The sequence below is a fragment of the Parambassis ranga genome, chromosome 12 (assembly GCF_900634625.1).
Source record: "Parambassis ranga chromosome 12, fParRan2.1, whole genome shotgun sequence".
Classification (NCBI taxonomy): Eukaryota; Metazoa; Chordata; class Actinopteri; family Ambassidae; genus Parambassis; species Parambassis ranga.
The window spans coordinates 11,895,597-11,917,436 of NC_041032.1; the positions used below are offsets into that span (position 1 = coordinate 11,895,597).

General features: G+C 42.6%; 1 protein-coding gene across 11 annotated transcripts in view; it reads right to left on the bottom strand.

Moving 5' to 3' along the window:
• Positions 1–1,926: 1,926 nt before the first annotated feature.
• dab2ipb (DAB2 interacting protein b) overlaps positions 1,927–21,840 on the bottom strand; it is an 87,130-nt gene continuing 67,216 nt past the window's right edge. For 6 of the 11 annotated variants that reach the window (XM_028418630.1, XM_028418632.1, XM_028418627.1 and 3 more), the window contains 11 exons: positions 16,344–16,488; positions 15,421–15,565; positions 15,086–15,322; positions 14,793–14,994; positions 13,981–14,168; positions 11,317–12,193; positions 9,663–9,800; positions 7,424–7,474; positions 5,535–5,737; positions 5,369–5,456; positions 1,927–4,538 (listed from right to left, as the gene is read on the bottom strand). In XM_028418630.1, coding sequence (XP_028274431.1) covers positions 4,371–4,538; positions 5,369–5,456; positions 5,535–5,737; positions 7,424–7,474; positions 9,663–9,800; positions 11,317–12,193; positions 13,981–14,168; positions 14,793–14,994; positions 15,086–15,322; positions 15,421–15,565; positions 16,344–16,488 — 2,442 coding nt within the window. In that variant the 3' untranslated portion in view covers positions 1,927–4,370. Of the gene's footprint in view, positions 4,539–5,368; positions 5,457–5,534; positions 7,475–9,662; positions 9,801–11,316; positions 12,194–13,980; positions 14,169–14,792; positions 14,995–15,085; positions 15,323–15,420; positions 15,566–16,343; positions 16,489–21,840 lie in introns of those variants that run through there. The other 5 variants (XM_028418628.1, XM_028418629.1, XM_028418631.1 and 2 more) reach the window with 4 other exon arrangements.

The following is a 21,840-nucleotide window of genomic DNA, read 5'->3' on the forward strand; positions in this document are numbered from 1 at the left end:
TTCATACACTGTTGGGTTAACATGCAGTATTTACTGCAGAGTGGGTCTGATCATCTGAAGTCTCACTTTATTAACAGATCATATGAATGGAATGCATTGGTAACAGCTGTAAGAATAAAATTGACTTTGCTCTTGACGTGGCCATTTTTATTCCACATTATGCATACAGTGTACATTCTGTACGTTCTTATTGTCTGATTTTCCCTCAAATGAGCTCATTGAAGGACGTTTGTCACAGCACTCTTGGCACTTTGAGCTATTTATATCTTCGACAAGGCTGAGAGACGAGTCTGAAACGGCTCATTCTGAAATGTTTTAAAGACCTTAGATATGTTTCACAGCACAACCATCTGCCAGTGTTTCCTCGACCTTCTGTTGCGCTGGTTGGAGCTGTAATTGTCAGTTCTTCATGTGGGAATCTTCCCCTCATAGACTGACTTTAAAGTGGGCAGACATTAAAAGATGAGTTAATTTGACGCAAAACTTACAGAGTGCAGTTAAAGTATGCATGCTGTTACTCTCTCTCTCTCTCTCTCTTTACTTGGCAGGAAGTCATCTATTCTTCAGCGATTGGCTCTGTTTTCTTGCCTTTGATAATTCTGAACCATGAGTGTGAGCACCGGGACTCTTGGAAGTGGTGTTTTAGAACCCCCCCCCCCCCCCCCTTATGTGTGTCTTTGCCGCAGGGAGCCCACGTTCCACTTGGCCAAAGGAATAAGTGAGCCTCACAGGGAGCAATTAATGACACGGGGCCTTTCCTTTAACACACACATGATGAAGATGCTGTTAACGAGCTGCTTCTCCCACTCAAGTCACATGTGATAATACTGACAGTGTAATTCTCTCCCCCTTCAGATCAATTTACAGCTATTTCTACACATTCTCCATTTTTGTGTTGTTCAGGCTTTTTCTCTCCGCTGTGGGGAATAACGATCAGGCAGTATGTAGGTCAGGCTCCACCAGCCTTTCACATCCCTCCATCATACCCTCCTCCCCTGCCTTTTGGACCCCTCAGTCTGAGCATATGTTCTCTCCAGCCACTTTTCATCTATCTAGGGCTGCTGGAGTATTTAACGAACATGTGATTCATCTCTCATGCTCTCAAATTAAGCTTCATTTACATTTCAGGATAACAAAGCGTCAAGAGAGAAAAATGGCAGCAGAGCCACGAGGCAGAAACACAAGAGGACGAGACGGTTAAAATAGCTAAATAAAACTTTAATAGGTCTAGTTGCAAATGTACATAAATTGCACAGCCACATTTTGTCAACACAAATTCCTCTGTACATTATTGTTTTTGTCACTGTCGTCATAGGAAGCAGAATCCAGCAAATACTTTATACTTTCAACATACTTACAAAAGTATTTTCTACAAGATAGAAAACATACAACATCTTTTACTTTTATTTATAGCTTTATATTTTAATTCATCTTTTGTCGGAGTGGCTGAACTGAACTGCTCGTGGGTTTCTGATCATGGCTGGGTTAAATGAACTGAGAGGTGAGGAACCAAACTTTGAAGTGCCGCTTTTACTTTAACCTGTGTGGATGTGCTGATGGGACATACAAAGCAGGCAGTTTAAAGCAAGACTATGCGACTCAGCTATCAATTCATATTGTGTCTCTCTGGGTTTAATGGTGTATGCTAAACAGGAAACTGTTTGGTGCATCCTTCTAAATGTACGCTAATACTTGAGGTATATCACAAAGAATAGACATTCAGCTACATGTCAGCAGACTGCTGTGTGCCATGCTAAATTACTGTTTAGTCTTTTAGCTAAAGTGTAACTGTAATCTTCATTTTTATGGCAAAATTTCCTGAATTTTTTTCAGTGCAAGCTAATGTTAGCCCTACTTTAAAGCAATACATTATAATGAGTAGCAGAGTGTTTTATTGCTAATTATTATTGTTAGATGAAAGGTGTGTTTGTTCAGAGTAACATAGTCTTGCTTTTCTTTGTGCAGCTGCACACTTGTGGTTTATGTTTGGATGTGGATCAGAAGGTTTTTTTTTGTGTGGATGAGTGATGCTGTAAATCCGTTTCTTCGGTTTTTGAATGTTGCTTGTTTTTAAACACCTTAAACAAGGAAAAGCTAATTATACAGAACGTAAAAGTGCATAGAGCTAGACTGATGATGAGAATTACAGGATTGTGCTTGTCAATCTCATCCAGACTGGACTCGGCTTGGCCTGAAACCAATGAGGCATACATCCCAAGAGTCGAACTCCTACTTAATCAGGTTTTTTCTTTCTTTTTTTTTTTTTTTGGCTAGTGATAATACACTCTAAATACAAAACAATAGCTTTAACAGAGAGAACACTGAAAGGTTAATTTAACTGTATAGTTCTACCCAATGAGGACAGGTGACGGACTGAGCTATTTTTGTATTTACAATATCCATAAATGATACAGCAGAGGCTGAGCACGAGATACATTTACAAAAAGCTCTGTTAACATCAGGTAAAAATAGTGTGAGCATTTTATTTACACTTTCCCAGGCTGTCCAGCCTCTTGATACACTCACATGTCTGCAGCATGCCATTCTTTATCATCATCATCATCATCATCATCATCATCTGTCCAACCAAAGATAATAAATGGTGATCACTGAGGCTACCGTGTGGGCTCTAGAGCGAGGATGAAGCATGCAGAGCCTCACGCTTTATGAATATAGTTTGTTACAGGTCAGAAAAATGGATACAAAAATATACAAAATTACAGATGCTGAGATGGAGCGATGTCACGAGAGAGCGCAGAAGGACCAAAGTTAAGACCAACTGTGAGTTAGCATCTTCACATTCAGAAGAACAAGGGATGTAAGAGGGTAAGAAAAAGAGGCAGAGGAAGCGAGAGAGAGAGAGAGAGATGATGCCACTACGATCAATAGAGTCACAGTTTGGATGCAGCATACTTCATTACCACGGACAAATAAAGCAGTCAGAGAGAGAAAATGTTGCAATTATAAGGAGGCCATTGTAAAAACGGCTCTCCAGTCCAGTGTATAGTATGAGCGAGTGTGTCCGAACACGTCTCTCAATAGCTTCTGCGCCGCCAGAGAGAAGAGGGCCGCACACTCCAAACAGAATCAAAGAGCAGCGATGAGCACCACGAGACGGACCGATCACGTCTGACCGCTGTCCAATGGACCGCAGTGCGTTCTCTATGTAAAGGGTTGTTTGAGGGATGTCATGGTGCTGATCACTGCTCGGCGTGGTCTCCCTCTCCAGGGCTCCAAAGCCGGCTACACACTACAGTCTTTTATCGTCAGAGAAGAAAAATAAAATCACTCCTAAATAAAGGGCTGCTCTTATATTTGAGATTATCAAATATAGGTATATGTGTATATACTCTATAGAAGAAGAAAAAAAAATGCATACATCTATATTAAATTTCATTAATATAGTATCCCATAGATTTCATTTACTTTAGCATTTATTATACATTTACATTTTCGTATTCTTTACAAATCCACAGTTTAAGTTGTGCCTTTTTTTTGCAGAAACAGGGGGGGCTGCAGGATAAAGTGGAGGTGTGTTCCTTACTTTAAGGCGTTTCTTGTACCAATAGCTTTTTCTCAAAGTGCACTACGTAGGGATGGAGGAGCAGGGGGGGTGGGGATGGTGGGGAAGTGGGATCTGCAGGAACACACCCAGGAGTGAAAAGGGAAATAAAGATAAAGATTGTTTTGGAATAAAAATATCTTTTTTATATTTGGAGCTCCTATTTGGTTTTTTTGTGAGCTTTAAAGTAAAGCACTGGAGAGTTATCCTCTCAAGACAACTGAAGTGATAATCCTTGATGCGTGTTGTTTTTATGTGGGTCCACTTGGTCGTCAAGAGGGAGTAGAACTAAGATAAAGAGAGATATATATAAAGAGAGAGAGAGAGAGAGAGAGAGAGAGATGGGGAGAGGCGGAGAGGAGGGTTGCTATGGCAACCATGTGTGTCAGTCGCCACTGTGTGTGGTTATGTAGTGGTTTGTCCCGAGCTTAGGGGCTTAAGCTGTCCCAGCGGCTTCATACATCCACTGGCAAAGTGTTTGAGGTTCATATGTACAAGTCCTGCCCCGCCTCCCCTGGCCGTCACCCTCCTAACAAAGGCTGTCTGGTGATCTTGTTCTCTTGAGTGTGCCGCCTCTTCTGGCTGCCCCCACCCCCCATCAGAGCGATGCCCACACTCCTACACCGTCTCCAAATAAGTCCTCCAAAGGTCTGCTTTTAAAACACACACACACACACACACACACGTACACAGTCTTGCAGTCTTTCAGTCAGGCATGCAGCCACGCATGCACGTCAGCATCCTCTCCTTCGAGTTACTGTACACGCTCGCTAGACACTCACGGGGGCGGAGGGCAGATGCCAGATGTCTAGCAGTTGCTGCTGTTCCTAAATTCTCCGTTCTCAGTGATCTGCAGTTTGGTGGGGTTGGTGGGGGAAATGCCGTTGCGAGTCTGCATGCTGTAGCGCTCCTTCAGCTGGGTGAGAGCGCTCATCAGGCGGGCGTTGGCCGCATCCAGCGATGCTATGCGCTTCTCCTGCAAAATACGAGAGGTTTAAAAAAAAACATCATCCACAGGTGGAGGTCATCTGAGAACTTCTGGGCAGAATAATAGTCAACTAACAGGTTTCAAACCAGCGAACGATGATGATGATGAGGATGTCTTATCATTATAAAGTTAAAGGGTGTTTCACGGGATATATGCTTCCATTCTGTCTTTGTATTTTCCTTCTCTCTGCACCTGTTTACTGAAGGAGACACCTTCTCCTCACAGTGGCGTATTTGTTTGCAGATACAAACTCTCATTACTGTGGGCGTACAGATGATTAATCACCTGTTCCTGTTTGTGTCTGAATGTGTCTTGTTGCAGCATTTCTGCTGTAGAAACAGTGACATTAATCAACAGAGAGGCATATTTGTACAATTTAATTTTTGGTGCCGGTGTCGGTTTGCATGCATGTAATTAAAATACAGGACAACTGTAACAAAGCGCACAGTACTGCTCTGCTAAATATAATTAGATTCCTAACATTCAGAATTCTTCTTATTTTCCTTTTTTTCTGGATTTGAAATTCAGTTTTATGTGAATAGAAACCAGCATGCATTATAGAGGAGTTCCATATTGACAGAAAACTAGATAAGGAAATTTGTAAATGTATGTTTTATAAGAGAGAGAGAGGGAGAAAGCTGCTCATCCATTCAAGCCTGTCAATGCCAGTGCTGTGACAGCTATGAATTAAACATCTCTTTGTATTCCAGTGACCCTTTGTTTCCGCCAAGAAGACACAAGTGACAGCATACACAAATGGAAAGTATTGACAGGGAGGCAGGGAGTGTTGGAAACTTCCTGTCCGTCTGTGTTTTCACCTGTGCATCGATGATCTTCTGTTTGGAGTCTACCACTGCCTGCATGTCCGAGTGATCCTTCTTCAGCTCCTCCTCCACAGACATTAACCTGGGAAACAGGAGACAGTGTTACAGTAGAACACATGGAGAAACATGCCTCTTATCTTCTTCTTCTTCTTCTACTGACCTGCTGATGATGCTTTTCATCTGGAGGTCCTTGTCGTCCTGCTGTCGGCGCAGGCGCTCCTCCGACTCCTCTAACCGAGCCTGATACTCCATCAGCACCTTCTGGGCCTGTTCGTCCTGACCCTTCAGTCGGGCTTCGTACTCCTCCAGCTTCTGCACTGATGCCCGCAGTTTCTCCTGCAGCACTGCGATCTCCTGCTGGTACTGATATAAAGAAGCAGAGATGTTGTTATCATCATCATCATTATCCCTATCAGCAGGGTCCTTCTCGTTATTACCAAAGCTGACAAGAAGGGGAAAAATGTCACTCGATCAGGAGGATAATTTCTGCCTAGAACAGAGACGACTTCTATCGGGGAATCACACGGTTCATTTACAAGCACTTCTCATAATAATGCCTTTATATAAACCTATATATCCGACATGATGCTGTCATCAATACTAGCAAAGCATTCACTGCACAAAAACATAAAATCAGTGTGACATCAGGCATTGCCTCACAATCAGGCCTCACATTTGGTTAGTAAACCTGTTTAGGGATAAACTGGCAGAGCAGACAGAAAGAAAATAAGAATGTTTAGAATAAATGAAGACAGGAGAGAATGAGAGAAAGAAGGGATGCAACCAGTGAAGTACAGCAAGAGCCTCCTCTGTAATCCCTGAAAATCTCTCCCTAAACCTTCCTGGACCTTGGAGAGGTTTCTGAAGGAGATGTCTTCAGACCAAAAACCTCCACATGTGAAGGGATCAATTCTACTCTACAACCACACTAGCATCTTTGTGGCACGGCGGTATGGACTTACAAATGTTGGAGTAATGTTTAGCGAAGTCACCAGCTTATTTTGGTTGATTAGCATAAAACAGAGACAACAGCCAGAGCATAAAAACAACAAGCTGTGCTAAGCATGTGAAATGGTTCACTTCCTGTCCCATATGTGGACAAAGGTTCTTACCAAAGTATGTTGCCGAGACACACACACATCTAATACACAGATAGCTTTATCCTGTCAGCATGTGTGCTAACTTCTTCCATTGAAGCCAACAGACTGCTTTTTAAGGGGCAGTGCTAAAGCCTGTGGTGCACATGTGACTACAGGGTGTGTCCACAATTTAATAACCAAAGATAATACATCCAATTTAATGGCAATCATTCCGACCGTCTTCACTAAAAACTAAAAATGCCAACTTGCTGCCACTGCAGAAAAAGTCGGAGGTTCAGCAAAGGTCAGTGGGTTTTATCCCCTTAAATACCACACATGCCTGTACAGAATGTCATTTAGCCAATCGTTGTTGAGCTGTTTTTTTTTTTAGTCTGGGCCAAACTGGTGGACACACCTGACTACCATTACTGCTAGAGTGCTGATAAGTGCTCATCAGTTGATTGACTTCTTGTCTTCTCTAAAACAGAATCCTTCAGCAGCTAACAGGAAAAAAGAAAAGACAAAACTATCTGAGCAGCCTGAATAATCAGATTCAATTACAAACGGCAAAAGGTGCTGCTGGGATCGTTTATCTTTCCCCGTCACCTTCTACTTATTTTCCTATGTCACCCTCCTGCCTACCACTGGGACATTTACCCATCAACCTCCACCTTCCCGATGGGAATAGTGACCTGAAATAGATTTATCTTATCGGCTGCTCTGCCTGTTCCTCCACTACCCTTCTCCATCTTTAATATCCCTGTGCTCTTGTCAGTTGATCCCCCCGAGAATGAATGACATCTACAGTATGCGTGTGTGCCTTTGTCCTGCCCCTCAGTCTCTGCAGCTGTCTCCCTCATATCCATTCTGCTCCGTACCCCCAAAGTCTCCTCCCTCTGCATCACATCTCCTTCTATCCGAAACAACAGAAGTCAATTGACAGAAAATCAGACTGCAGTAGAAGCCAAACCTTTTCTCTCATCCAGTGTGTTTCACTTCCTCCCCTCGTCCTCTTCTCTCTCTGTGTGTATTAGTCAGAAGGGTCAGAACCAAATTCAAACTGTAGCATTGTCACATGAAGCAGCAAAAACATCCAACTTTTGACTACATCAAGGAGGTTTTTATTACAATAACTAAACAGTTAATGAGTTAAATACTGCAATAAAGTCTCCTTTATGTATTTTACTCAGTAACAAGAAGAAGATATGAGCAGATGTCTTTTGCAGATGTGCATTTGAAACAATAAAGTGAGTAATTAATACATGTAAATATTGAAAACACAACAGAACAGAAGAGAGAGCGGGAAAACAAAGGTGGTGTGAACAGATGCATCCCTGCACCTGATGTCCTGATGTTACATCTGACAACTGTTACAGGGAAGTAAACAACTTCTGAGCAAGACTAAGATAAGATAATAAGACCATTTATTCTGTAGGAGCCACTTGTGTGCAGCAGGTGACATCTGCAGAATTAGCAAAAGAACATTCCTGTCTTTTAATTAATTGCAAAATCTGATTTCATATAGCATGTATTGTTTGATTAAAAATAGTGTCTCATTATTGCAGAGAGTTTGCTGATGTTAATTTTTGTTTCAGCTTGCTAATAATGCTATAGGACTTGTATTGTTAAGGCAGCAGAGACCATTAGCTGCAGTCTAAGCTGCTGTTTTCCAATCCTTTCTCTCGTTGCTGCTCGGCTATTTTAAGGTGGCTGTGGCTTCTTTGTTAAGACTGAAGTTATTGCCTTCTTTGGTTTCTCTCCCTCCCTGGGCTGCTGGCTTCCATAAAGTATGAGCTATGTTAGGTTGACAGTTTTGTATTCATTATGGATGGAAAAAAAAAAAACATGGAGGGAGCATGTGGCAGCCAACCAAAAGCATGGAAGCGGAGCCGAGGGTGAATGGTTGTAAAGGTTGCCGAGAAGAGAAGCGGGAGAACGTATGTAGGCAGAGGAGGCAGCGAAAAGCTTCTTTCTGTCTCTGTCTCTCACACAGATGCAAGCGCACACAAGCTACAACGTGTCTGTGTGGATGTGCTGCATGTGAATACACACACACACACACACACATAGCAGGGGCTATTAGGTGTATTTCAAAGAGTAAGAAAGAAGGGGAAGGTTAGAAGGGAAGGTTTTACAAGGTGAAGGATTATTTTTTTTTGATGAAGGGTAAAACTACACTATCACTGTAGCCCCGAATTCTAGAAGATATTATTTCTTGTTAGCGAATCTTTCAAAAATCTGTAGTCCAAGCAGTAAATATTGTTTCTTATTCCTGTGTCTTGCATTAATGTTATCATTATTTCATGTGACGGTCTTAAAGGTAGGGTAGGAGATTTCATTCTGATGCACTTTTTGTTAAATTAGTGTAACTTCTCTTTACAATCTGATAGCAACCAATTAATTCGGCAGTTTCACATTAAAACGAAGAATATGAATCATCTGTGGAAACTATAAAACACTATAAACATCAGCCAATCCTCCGGGACGACCCTGCGTGGACTATTGGCTGGTTGTCACTCTCTTCCTGCTCTGTGCGCACCAGAGAGGTACGTGCATGATGGCCGAAGTCACAGACCGCAGCTCGTCTTCAGGTAACGTGATTGGGAGGCGCGGCTTCGGAGTGAGCTCCGAGAGAAAGGGGCGTGTGTTTACTTTCGAAATCTGGCTCTTACTGAGTTTTCAAAATCTCCTGACCTACCTTTAAAGAGATGATAATAGCAAGTATTTCTTAGACGATAAATCATCTAATAAACTCAAAAAATCATGATGGGCCGGCCAGTTGTGCCCCCCCATCCCCACTATATTCAGACATTTTATATGCCCATTAAAGGTAAACAAAATGTGCATCAGAATGAAATCTCCTACCCTACCTTTAATACAGGGTGGTGATATTTATAATTGCATGTAGCAATTGCATGTAACGGTAAATTTACTAAACTACTTTTTCATCTGTTCTGCTCACTGTTCTCTGTGGACAGGCTAAAACTAATAATAGATAATAAACTGCATGAACTTCACTATAAGTCACTTCTGTGGGAAAATAACTAGCCTCAAACTCAGAGGCTAAAGAGTAGTAGGGCTGACTTCAGGAGGAAAGTACATGAGGGAGCTAATGAGTGGTAAAAGAAAGGAAGGACAGGTCAGTGGGGTTATAGGGCTGGAGGTTGAGGTGGATTGTGAAAGGAGGAGGGGGTTGGATGGTAGGTTACCTTCTCCACCTGAGTAAGATCCTCTCTGTTTCTCAGTGACTCGGGCTCCATCCCCTCATGGTCTAAATACTGCACATTCATATTCAATAGCCAGGCTGCTGTGCGGTCCAGCGCACTAGGGTTCACTGGGGAGGGGGCCTAGTAAAACCAACACATACACGTACACACAGGCAGGCACGCACGCACGCACGCACACACACACACACACACACACATGCACACATGAGCCGAGTGCAAGTGATGAGGAGAGGGAGCAAGGAGGGAGGTTGCAATAACACCACAGAAACAACAGAAATAAGCTTGAAATGCACCAACTCATTTGGATTGAAAGCAGCAGGTGGAATGGATACACACTCCGGGCACACACTTTTTGTTTTTTTAGACATGTGTGAGTGAGACTACCAACAGTCCGCACTCACGGCGGGGGAATGTAAATACTGTGAGATCAAATGAGTACGCCAAAGCAACCTGGAGGCAAAGCCTGGCAGTTATGTTGTGTGTAGCTTTTATCTGCCAGCTATCTGAGGGACAGCTGAGCAGAGAGCTGGCCGTGGGCTGCTGGAGAGCATGAGAGGATGTTTACTTCGTCCGAAACACTCGCATTGATGTTTTTTTTTTTGTAAAATCTGAAGTGTGTGTGAATATCTTAAAACTGGAAAACAAACTTTTCTTTGTCAGCTTGTGCATTTAATAACCCGTTAGCTAAAATGTATGCCGTATAATCATAATGTATTGTCATACAAAGTGAATAACAGTGAATCTGTGTTAATTAACAACAAAGGAACAAGTAGTTAAAAAACAAAAGAAAGACCTGAGGCAAACGAGGTGAAAACGACACCAGTCTCTGAATAAATCCACGGTAGTTGCGTTATAATGATGAAACCATCATACAGCTAGAGGGTATAAGATGCTGTGTGTGTACAGACCAACCGTCTGTCAGAGGATACACCACTCACTCACTACCTTTGGGGATGCATCTTGTGACATGACATCCTGTTTAGATGCCGTTGGGCTGTGCTGCATTCATATCTCAGTCAAACTGAAGGGTTTTCTTTTGGTTTGCATGGCAGCGTTCACACTAATTGAATTCCTTTTAATTGAACCAATCCTGCAAAGTGTGAATGCAGTTCAACACAGAGTGCAATATATTTGATATGCAGACATTCTCCCCTTCAGCCAGTCATCACTGGCAACAACTGATTTGTATTTTAATGACAGTTTCTAACTTAACTGCAATATGCAGTTCTAACCCTGCATGATACCTCTGTGGATCCACGAGGTCTGCTTCCTGTTTCCTTCTGAGCAAAATATAGTCCTACTTAATAAAGTACTAATTATTCCTTTACCATCCTCATTCTCATCCCATTAAACTTGACCAGTAAAACAGTGGTAAAGTGATGAGCTGCCTGTATGCAAATTACTATTATTACACGCACAGTAACTATAGTTCATTAGGGCACAATGTGCAGTGTCAAAGCTGACTACACCCACAGAGCCCTTCTCAACGTGCGATGACACAAATGGGCGTTTTGTAATAGCAACTTTTTATACCACCATAATTTCAACTGATTGCACAGACCGCTATTCTGAATAAGACCCAGCTAAATACCATCCACAGCGTGTACACAATGTACACACAGCATGCATCATGTACCTGTTTGTGCTGAGCTCTCTGCTTTGTCTCTGGACTGTCGCCTTTGGAGGAGGAGGACTGCTGACGTAACCGAGCCCCGCTGCCAGGCCAGTCAGGTGAAGATGTCATCATGCTGCCAGAGGAGGGCCGGGGGTAGGGTCCACTGTTCAGCAGATTTGGCGGTGTGCGGCCCCGCGTGATGCTCTGAGGTGGAGGCTGGTCTATCCTCCGCTGTGGGCCGGCACTGTTCTGTCTGGGGACGGTGGGCTGATGCTGTGACTCTGTGAGGGACATCTGTCTGCGATTGAACTCGCCTGAACGCCTGGTGTACTCGTCGCCGCTGCTCCCGCCACCTCCTCCGCCATGGTTCAAGAAGGCATGTTTCCCTCCTGCTGGCCCATCGTCATTGTTGCTATGGGAACTAACAGAACTGTGGCACTCTGATCCTGAGTCGTTCATTCCACGAGGGGACACAGGCAAGCAGGCCGCCATCTGGTAGACAGGATTCTGGAAAGACAGTGGGGCTAGCAGCTGGGCTGGTCGGCCTGGAGTGCCTTCTGTGCATGGGGGGGCAGAGGTCTGACCTGGCATCCGTAGGGTGGGACCCCCAGGAATGTTGCCCTGTGGGACTCTGGCTGCCCAACCTCCTCCAGAAATCGGGCCTTCACCAAGAACATCTGCTACACTAGGACCTGGCCCACCTTCCAGACTGCGGGGGTCCTGCAGGTCCACCATGGACAGACTCTTGCTGCCATTAGCCATGCCCAAGTCAGGCTCATTTGTCTCAGAGTAGCTTGAACTACGTGCAGGTGAAGGCTGGATCCCTGAGCTCCTTGTCACAAAGAATAGGTCCTTATTTTCTGGGGTCGGGGAGGGTAACCTGGTGAAGTCAACCAATCTGAAAAGGGACAACACACAAAAAATAAAGTCTTGGTAACATAAAAGATCTATTTCTTCACGAGTGCTGTGGCAGGTGGCAATATGTAATAAGTACGTTCCCACAAAATACACCAGTATCCAACACAACAACGACCATTGCACAGCCAAAATCTTCCTCAAAGTTGGACATTGCATTCTCAGGTTATTGCTTGGTTAGTTTAAACTTTGCTGGTATTACCTATTATTAGCCATGAAACCCAACAGGTCATATCAGACCAAGTAAGGCTGAGTGTATATTTAATTTGTCAAAAGTTACATCATCAAAAAAACAATTTGTGAGGAAATGGGGCGTCTGCACTCAAATGCTTTGTCCCCTCTCTGTCCCTTTCTTCTCTTCCAGCAGCAGTCAGCCTCTCCGTTTGCCAGGAGACGATTACCTTGACAGAAGCAACTTATCTTCCAATAATCTCTGTCATTCACATCACGCTCATCACCTCCTTCTATCTGTGTCCTTCTCCTTGTGTTCCTTTACCCTTCCCTCTGTTAACTCCCTTCTTCTCTTTATTCTGCTCCAGTTCTTTGCCATGTTGCCACTGTCTGCTTTTCATTCCCCTACTTTTAATGTCATCAGTTAGCAGCTGAGAAGCAATTATGGGAGAACAGTGAGCTCATTTGAATTTCAGTCTCACAGATTACGGATGAGGATACACCCCACAAACACATGTATATGTCAATATAAGAGCTAACAGTTATTGTGAGAGTAACAAGGGTAGGCTCCAGCATCAGGTCATATAGGGACATGACTTAATTAGTTGTATTGATCGTGGATAATGATACCAGCTGTCTTCCTGTTTTCTCATCTTCTTATTATGTTTTATAATGATGCTGGGTTTTCAACGGTGCTCCTTGCTCTGGCTATTTGTCCCTGTGCTTTCATGTTAATCTCGCTAAGTGTCACCTTCGCCATTGTTCTGCCAGTGGAGTGAGAGGATGGAGGAGATAAGTGAGATATGGTGCCGTCTCAGCGTGTAATCATCCACTGGAAAGCAAACAGGGTTTCATAAGACCGACCTAAACAAGCAGAGGTGACACTTTCACTGTGTCACGGCCTCACCTGACAAACATTAACACTCAGCAGAACTGTGTGAGCACATAATCTCGCTGACACTGAAAAACAACGGATCGCTTTCATTGTTGGCTTCAGCGTTGATGCACAAACATGACACATGTCGACCTAAGACAGTAGGGGGTCCTTTGCGATTTTTGTGTTAGAGTGTGTTTACTGCTAGACACATGCCAGACCTTGCTTGCATTCACAGAATCCTAGAGCTAGTGGCTGGTGTTAGCCTAAAGGCAAAACCTTGGTATTGTCTGGAAAACACATAAATAATAAACATTGTAAATAAACCCAGATATTTCTGCACACTTTTTATAGTGTGGTATTGTTATTTAACAGTAACCAACTTCCTAAAAACTGGAAGTTTACTCACAGTAATGCATGTATGTATCTGACACTCTGATTATTGTTTTCCCAATTAGGGCGAGCAGAAATAAAACTGTAAACACAACACTGAGATCATTAGGTGGCATGGTGTTAGCTCTTTTGGGTGAAAACTATTATTACTCATAGGGAGTAGTATTTCTGATCATAAAGTCTAATATTTGCCTTATCCTTAAGCTCTGTTCTGGTCTCTCCCAGCTTTATTAGAAGCATCTTAAGCAGCTAAAAAAAGCTGGATGCCAAAAAATTCTCATAAACAGTGTCATCCAAATAAATTAATACATTTAGTCTGAGCATGGTCTTACCCTGAGAGGTCATTGTCTATGACCATCTTCTGCAGGCCAGTGGTAATGCTGCAGCCTGCCTCAGCAGGAGGCGAGCCCATATGCTCTGACGACTGAGCGGGAGTCATCTGGAGACTGGTCGGGTTAGAAAGAGCGGAATTTACCTCCCGCAGGATCCTGGGTAGGGGACCCAGCTTCGAGGCTGCACTCTGTGAAAACAGAGACATAATTAAGTTTGAGCCAAATCAAATATTAGTCTGGACCACTTCAGTCGAGGCATTAATTAGATTTCACTGAAGTGTTGTTTGGTTGAATTTCATATTTGCATATTTTTTAGACCGAGCTACTTTTCACTGTGCCATGCAATCAACTCTCCTATTCAGACAACATACTGAATAATGAAATAAGCTGGCCAGTCTCATGAACTGGAAGATCAACCAAACTGCGATTTCTGAATTATTGAAAAACACATTTTCAGAGAGCAAGATGATGAAAATAAAAATAACAATAATAAAAACAACTCCATCAAATTTACCATCACCAACTTTCCATCTGCTACCAGAACTAATGTAAACGCCCTTGTAAATCCATTAATATGCCTCTCCCAGTTTCTGCGGCTTCACAGTATCCCTCACTTGCTCTACTTATGTAACGCAATAATAAATTATTGATTAAGGTAGGATAAACCTCCTGAGGTCTAAGGATGAGTCATATATACGGAAGCTTGTGAAGACCTTGATGCTTCCTTTGACCAGCTGGACTAATAAAAAACCTATCATATCTAATTATGAATGGATCTATGTCCATGTAGGTGCATAAAGTATGACAGGTACCTGGTCCATTTGGGAGACCACCTCAGAAAGGAGGGAGTGCAGGGTGGAGAGCTCCCGGCCGAGGTCAATATACCCCTCAAAACCTGCTGTGTTGGAGATTGTCTCTGGGTTCGAGATTTCCAGAAGGAAACGCTGCATATTGGTCCACTCATGCTCCAGGAACTGATTCATGAATGACATGTACTCTTCCTTGTTACCGAATCTGATGGCAAACACAGGTAGGAAGGGCAATGTTAAGGCTTAGAATAATCTGCAAGTTGTCTTGACTCGAACAACTGAAAACGGACACTTACTTGGTGAAATTAGCCAGGTTTTGTGTGACTTTTGCGATGAGTGTGAGCGTACGTGCCGTGCGGTCATCGGGATACTCCTGCATCAAATTGAAAAGCGACGGCGACATGATAGCCGGACAGAGAAACCGCAGGAACAAGGAGGCGCTGATCAGACGCTCACTGATGTCCGGTCGACCTCGGTTGCTGCATTCTTGTCGCCATGATGCAAAGACTTCCTTCAGTTCTCGTGGAAAGACACTGTCAAGAGATGGGACAGACATTATTTTATTGAGAGAGCGTTTTGATTAATGCAGTTCAGTTTTATAAAGAAAATTAAATAGAAGCTGAAAATTCACCAGTATGAGTTGATGATCTTGCAGAAGGCCAGCTCACAGCACATCTTCAGGTTACTCTGGTGTTCTGGCAGGTCACCTGATGAACACTTGGATGGGTCGACCTCACAGTTCTCATCTGACTCATACAGAGCCTTGATGAACTCACCTGAATAAACAAAAGAGACAATATAAGAGGGATTAACCAACATATGGGATTTATAGATTCATTTCCTTGTGTATCCGTGAGACAAGTAGTGAATCTTTCTGCTGAGTGAATAAAAAGATAAAACCTCCACTACTCAACAGCCCATACAGGGATTCCATCTCTATTTTGGCAGTGGTCTGAGGATTTTTTTTCAACTCTAATCGGTGTTATTAAAATAAAATTTCTTCTGTCTCTGGTGGTTCAAAGAGAAGCTTGGCTGTCCTTCTATTCTACAGTTGCAGGTTGAATGATTTCAATATTTTAGCCAGATGTCAAACAATAAAAAAAACAATGCAGCAATGCAGAAACGACATGCACAGAACCAGACAGCGCTTCCAGTGGCAAAGACAGTGAGAGAGAGACATGCACACACAGAAGACAGAGACAGACATAAACACACATTAATATTGGCAGCATACAAAGAAAGAAGCAATGAGTGCCAGGAAGAATGTGTGTTGTCTGTAGATTAAACTACGACTATGTACATTTCTGAATTAGGAGTGGTGAAAAAACACACAGTGCATATAAAGTGCTTATTGATAGAGACGGACAAACAAACTGGATCTAACCTTGGGCTAACACTGTACAAAATGTTGTACCAAGTAAGAATCTACTTATCCTGCCACAGCTGCACAAAAAGCTTATTTTTGTCATATTTATCTTAATTACTTCTGCTAATGCACGTAAAAATACAGATTTCATTAATCCAGATTACAGCCTCAGCCTCGGCTGAACTCACCGAGGGCATCCTGCAGGTACTTCTGTCCCACCAGTTTGAGGTATTCCTCTATTGCCTTTGTGGCCAGTGTGTTTTCTCTGAAGATGAGGTGTTCGTTTTCCCCACAGCGGTCCACCTCTGACATCATCAAATCTGTCAAGAAGTCCTGCAAAAAAAAAAAATAATTGAGGTTTACAACTTCTAACGTCTTAAAATTATTTTTTTTCCCTGAGGAGAGTGACGTCTTTCATGTACTCCCAGCATTGTTTGCATTTTTAATCCAAAAACATATAGTTAAATCACTTTTATCACTTGCATCCATACACGGTGAGAAATATAAAAAAAGAATCCTCTCTCAACATATTAAACTTCTGTAGTATGCAGGAAAGAACAATTATCTTGTAATACAACAGAGGCAAACACAACAGCTTTTTTATGCCTTTTTAGATTCTAAGTTTGTGGATAGAAAATGCATTCATATCTGAACAGAATTCATTCTGATGCTAAGAGCATGATCCTGACATCCGCTTTTATGGAACAGAAGACATGGGACTTAAGACAAGAAGCAACTTTTTTTGGAAGTTGGGTTAACTTTTAAAACAAAACCTCAAATTCAAAATGTGTTTCATCTTCCTTTTTAGCTGGCTGATGGTGCATTATTTAGATTGAACGCTCTTATTTAGTTGTCCTAGCGGCTTTGCGGTCTCATTTAAAAGTCATCTCCAAAAGGACTATACAGTATTCATCAGGTGAAAAAAATAACAGGTGGAGACGAGGCATTAAAGCTTCCAAAATTCAAAGTCTGAAAGAGAAAGAGAGAGAGAGAGAGAGGGAAATGGAGCCATCTGGGGATGAATCATCTCTTGTTTAGATCCCTTCAACAAATTTCTGGGTGTAGTCTCATGTAAGTCCCCTGGCAGCTTGTTAAACTATGGGAACCAGCGTAGCAGCGAGGGAGACGTGAGGCAAGTGACAGATGTACAGGGGGAAAAATGGAGAAAGAGAGGAAGAAGAGACAGAGTGTCAGTCTTGAACGAACGGAGGAGGAGGTGGAAAGAAAAGAGTCTTTCAGACAGGTTCCATAGCTGCTGCAGAAGCTTGTTATCTGCCTAATCAAAGATAAACCACAGGGAGCCAATCATCCACTGATGTGCAGTGAAAGGAGAATTTTTGGTTAAACTCACACACAAAAATGTATAAATACAAACTTAAAATCAAAACTTTAATGATAAAAAAATTAGTCTAAATGAGATGCCCTGTGTGTATTTACTGAGTTTCAGTGGAATTATAATTACACCTGTATCTGTTGAATGCTGATGTAAAACCCAGACCATGCTCATCAACACTTGCTCACCAATAACAATATCCTGGAGTGACCGAATCAGAGTATGTGGCGTCTGCATTTTAAAAAGCCTGTTCATTCACCATCTCTGTGTGACCTAACAGACCTTCAGATATTTATAACTAGAGTCATTTAAGTGTCCAGATGCACCAAGCTGACACCTATCCGCACAGACTCAAGGTCAAACTTGCTGCATGTACAACCACTGACTTAGAAGGAGTGCTTCCTCATCTACTTTCAAAAGGCCCTAAAATATTAGGGCACATTTTATCATGGGTCCACAGGATGTTATTATTACCATTATTTAATAAGGAATGCAGCTGTGAACAGGACACAGACAGCTATAGAAACCTGACCTTTTGTGGTGTATGGACACCCATCCCATCATTAGTGCTAGGGTGTTCTGTGCCTTTTCTTTTTTTTATAGGAAGAAATGTCATCCCAATTATGATCTTTCCTCTAACCTCTACCCTTTTGTGGTTCTCGCCTCTCCTCCCCTCTGTCCTCTCTGCTTTGCACTCCTTATGTGGTTACTGAAGTGAAGCAAATCCCGGCCTGATTAGAGAGGACACTCAGATGAAGTGGAGGCGGAGAGGCGCAGACAGAGAAAAGGAAACTAAGAGGGACATCATGAGAGACCAAATTAATGGCTATAATTTCTGCTGGTGCAGGCTGAAACCCAAGAAAAGATCCACAAACTTCAAATAGTCTTTTGGTGACAAAAATAGACATTTGTTGATAATACTAACTTGCAAAAGTGCATGTGCGTGTGTGTCACAAGCATGCATGGGATTAAATTACATTACATGGATATACAGTAAGGAATCCTGCACACACTGTACACACTGTATTTTTTGTTGCAACCTGGTTCTAATTTCAGTGTGCTATTAAAGTAGCTGACTATTTCTTCTACTTATTTTTATGTCAGATTCATTACTTGGGATTGACTCTAATTTGAGAGTCAACAGCGACTGCCTGGAGGATTTTCAGTTTGGAATTCAGAATGATGTGTGCGACTTTTCTTTCATGACAGCTTCTTGCTAGCAAACTCATAGTGATCGGTCTGCTGCCAATTAGCCAAACTACAGCCACTGATTTGGTACTTGATCAGTGAGGAAGTTAGTAAGGACAACAGGCAACGCATGAAAACAGACATTTGACCACATGGTGGCACAAGAGGAAAAGTACACAAAACTCATTAACAGCACCATCTCTTGCTAACTGCCTTATCATGACACAACCTTCAATCGTATATTCCATGGACTGCATCTTTCATAGCAATATCCCCACCAATAATGTCTTTAAAATAGAGCCAGCAGTGCTTTGCTTTTCCTTCCTGTCATCCTTCAGCCTCTCCTCTGACGCCCTCAATCCTGCCCCCCCCCCCACACTCTCAACCCCTCCTTTCCCCTGCTTCAGTGCTAATAAGGAGAAGTAGAGCGCTCTCTATAACGCTGCCACATTTCATCAACCAAACCATGCTTCAAAAAAACCTAACACACACAGCACTCAGGGAGAGGAGGGAGATATGAAGTCGGGTGGAGGGTAGGTGGTGCAGCAAGCCCTGCTGATAAAGTTCCCTATGGATTACTTTCCTGTAAAAACTGTGTTACATCTCCGTTCAGTGATATTCAGCCGAAGTTTTGGAGCTGAACTCTAAATGCACAAGCCCTTTTGAAGCCTGAAGAGACAATATAATCTTCAAGATAATGATCAGCACTCTCACTGCAAGTGTCTCAAGACAATGATACAAAGAACTATACGCAGTGATGTTTTAAATGGCAGGCTTTCCAGCTGCGGCGCCTTGCAAAGCTAGGACATTGAGTCTTGGAAAGAAGAGAGAGTACATGTAAAAAGAGGTCATGTTTATGCTTTGTACCAGCTCAGATGGGTTTTTTTTGTGTGTGTTTCTATGGTAATATAAAGCAGAGAGATCTAAAAGTGAGAGCAATACAATGGATAACACTACAGGAAACAGAAGAATGTGACAGAAAAGCTGGCCTCTTTAAAACTGTCTTTGTTCCTGGAGAAGGAAGAAGATGTGGTAGATGTTTGCATTTATTAAGTGTTGATATATATAGTGTATAATATAAGGGAGTTTAATATGAATTCAAAATGAAAGTTGTGCTCAACAGTTGGAATATTATGATAATTTGACTGATCAATGAGCCTGGTTTCCTTGCCAGGGGCAAGAATTTGGAAGAGAGAAAATCGGAATCACTCCAGCTATTCCAGCCTTCACTCTCTTCATCTTTCCATCACTTTCTTTCTGGCTATACCCTGCTCTCTCTGTCTCTCTCCCTGGAGACCGGTGGCTAGTATTACAGCATTGTAGCCAGCAGCTCTTCCTGTGAGGGTCACATTGGGTTGACGGAGAGGACTGGAGGCTGAATGGAAATGGAAGCAGCTCCTCCCCCGTAAGGCACAGAGGTTTGTCATTGCACACAAAAACCGGAAAGCTGCAACTCCCCTGATTTAGCTGCTATGGTGCACATGATCATTATGAAGACCGGAGGGGGTCTTACAGCAAGTGTCATCAGCACCAAAACATCATGTTTGCTGACTGGCTGTACAATTATTTCCTGTATGTGTGTCTTGTATTTTTGTATTTTTCCATGTGAGAACCGTTTTGTATTGTAGGCTATATGTAAAATGCAACATCATGTTATCACACATTCACATGACACAGAAAACTCAAATGAATGCAAAACAAGTTCATGGAAATGAATTGTTAAAAGGGAGGAGACAGGAATATAGAACATAGGTAATCTTAGTACCAAGAGATACATCAAGAGACCTCCGGATCAATGTAGCTGAATCTGCTGTATGTCACCACAGCCAATAACCTGCTCTATCTTAACCCTCCCTATTTTTCCTTGTCTCTATTTGGTGCCTTCACATTTCTCTGTTTTTTTCATCTCCTCCATCACCCCAAGCTGTCAGGGCGTGGTCAATAGAAATCACTCACATGATGTGCTGCAATTGTGGTGCAAGTAGCACAGAGGAGACAATGAGATGAGCCATTTCCTGCTGTCATGTGGGTGTCTGTACCAGTAGCCATATGGCTTCCTGTGCCCTCATTTTCCCCTCTGACATCCACACTCTGTCTTCTCCAACATTAGATCGCATGAAAGGGGGTCGCCTCCTACATGGTAAATGATATGATTTAAGCTATTAAAAAGCTTGGTGACCCAGACAAAGCAGCGCCATGGATGAAACAGAGAGAGAAATTGCCGGCATACTTTAGAGAAGCCACTATAATATAGGGAAGGCAAGTGGCTATCATGCTCACTGGCCCTCTCAGGGGAAAATATATTAGTTGAAAACCACATTAAAAAAAAAAATCCCAGAGGAATACAAAAGTAGCCAAGCCCCTTCATGTCACGTTAGTAAATCATTTGTCACACCATATTATGTTCGTACGACCAACTGTGCCTGTGCGCCACAGCTGTGGTGATGAGCATCACTGCCTACTGATGACAGTGCTGAATACATTAATAAAATGCTTGTGCTTAACATAACTGGAGCCATGCTGCAGGCAGCTGGTGATTTACCATGGAGAGTGTAGAAAGTCACATAATTCTCCTTCTTAAGCAGGGCTGTTAGTTTACCTTGAGGAAAAGGAGAAGAGACATAAAAATGCAATGGCCAGTTATCATAAGAATAAATCCCTGTTATCGTCGCTTACCACAGTCGGCGCCGCTGCAGCAAAATTTAGAACATAATCTTCCTGAGGGCTGAGGTGTTGAGGAGACTAGATCAATAATGCTAAGAATTCATGCCAGGAGTGGGTATTTTCAGAAGAAAAGAAAGGTGAACTTCTTCAATACAGTAGTGAGCTTGTTGTTGTTATTGGGGGAGCTTCTAATAGTGAAGGCTGGGTGTTTGGACCATATGTCCCACAGGAAAGGAGATGACCGGGTGTCATGACCTTATAGCACAGCAGATTTCAGCAGTAGATTCCACATAGAGAGTATTCATGAGTGTTTTGTCATCTTCCCTCTTGTTTTGTGTGCACATTTGACTCCATATAACCCGACTTATAGCACTACCATGCCAACACGTCGTCATGCAAATAGATCGATTGCCAGAGACTAATGAAGGTAGATGGAGATACACTCAATACCTGGAGTTTCTTACTTGGCATGTGTTCCTATACAAACTTCTGGCAAATTT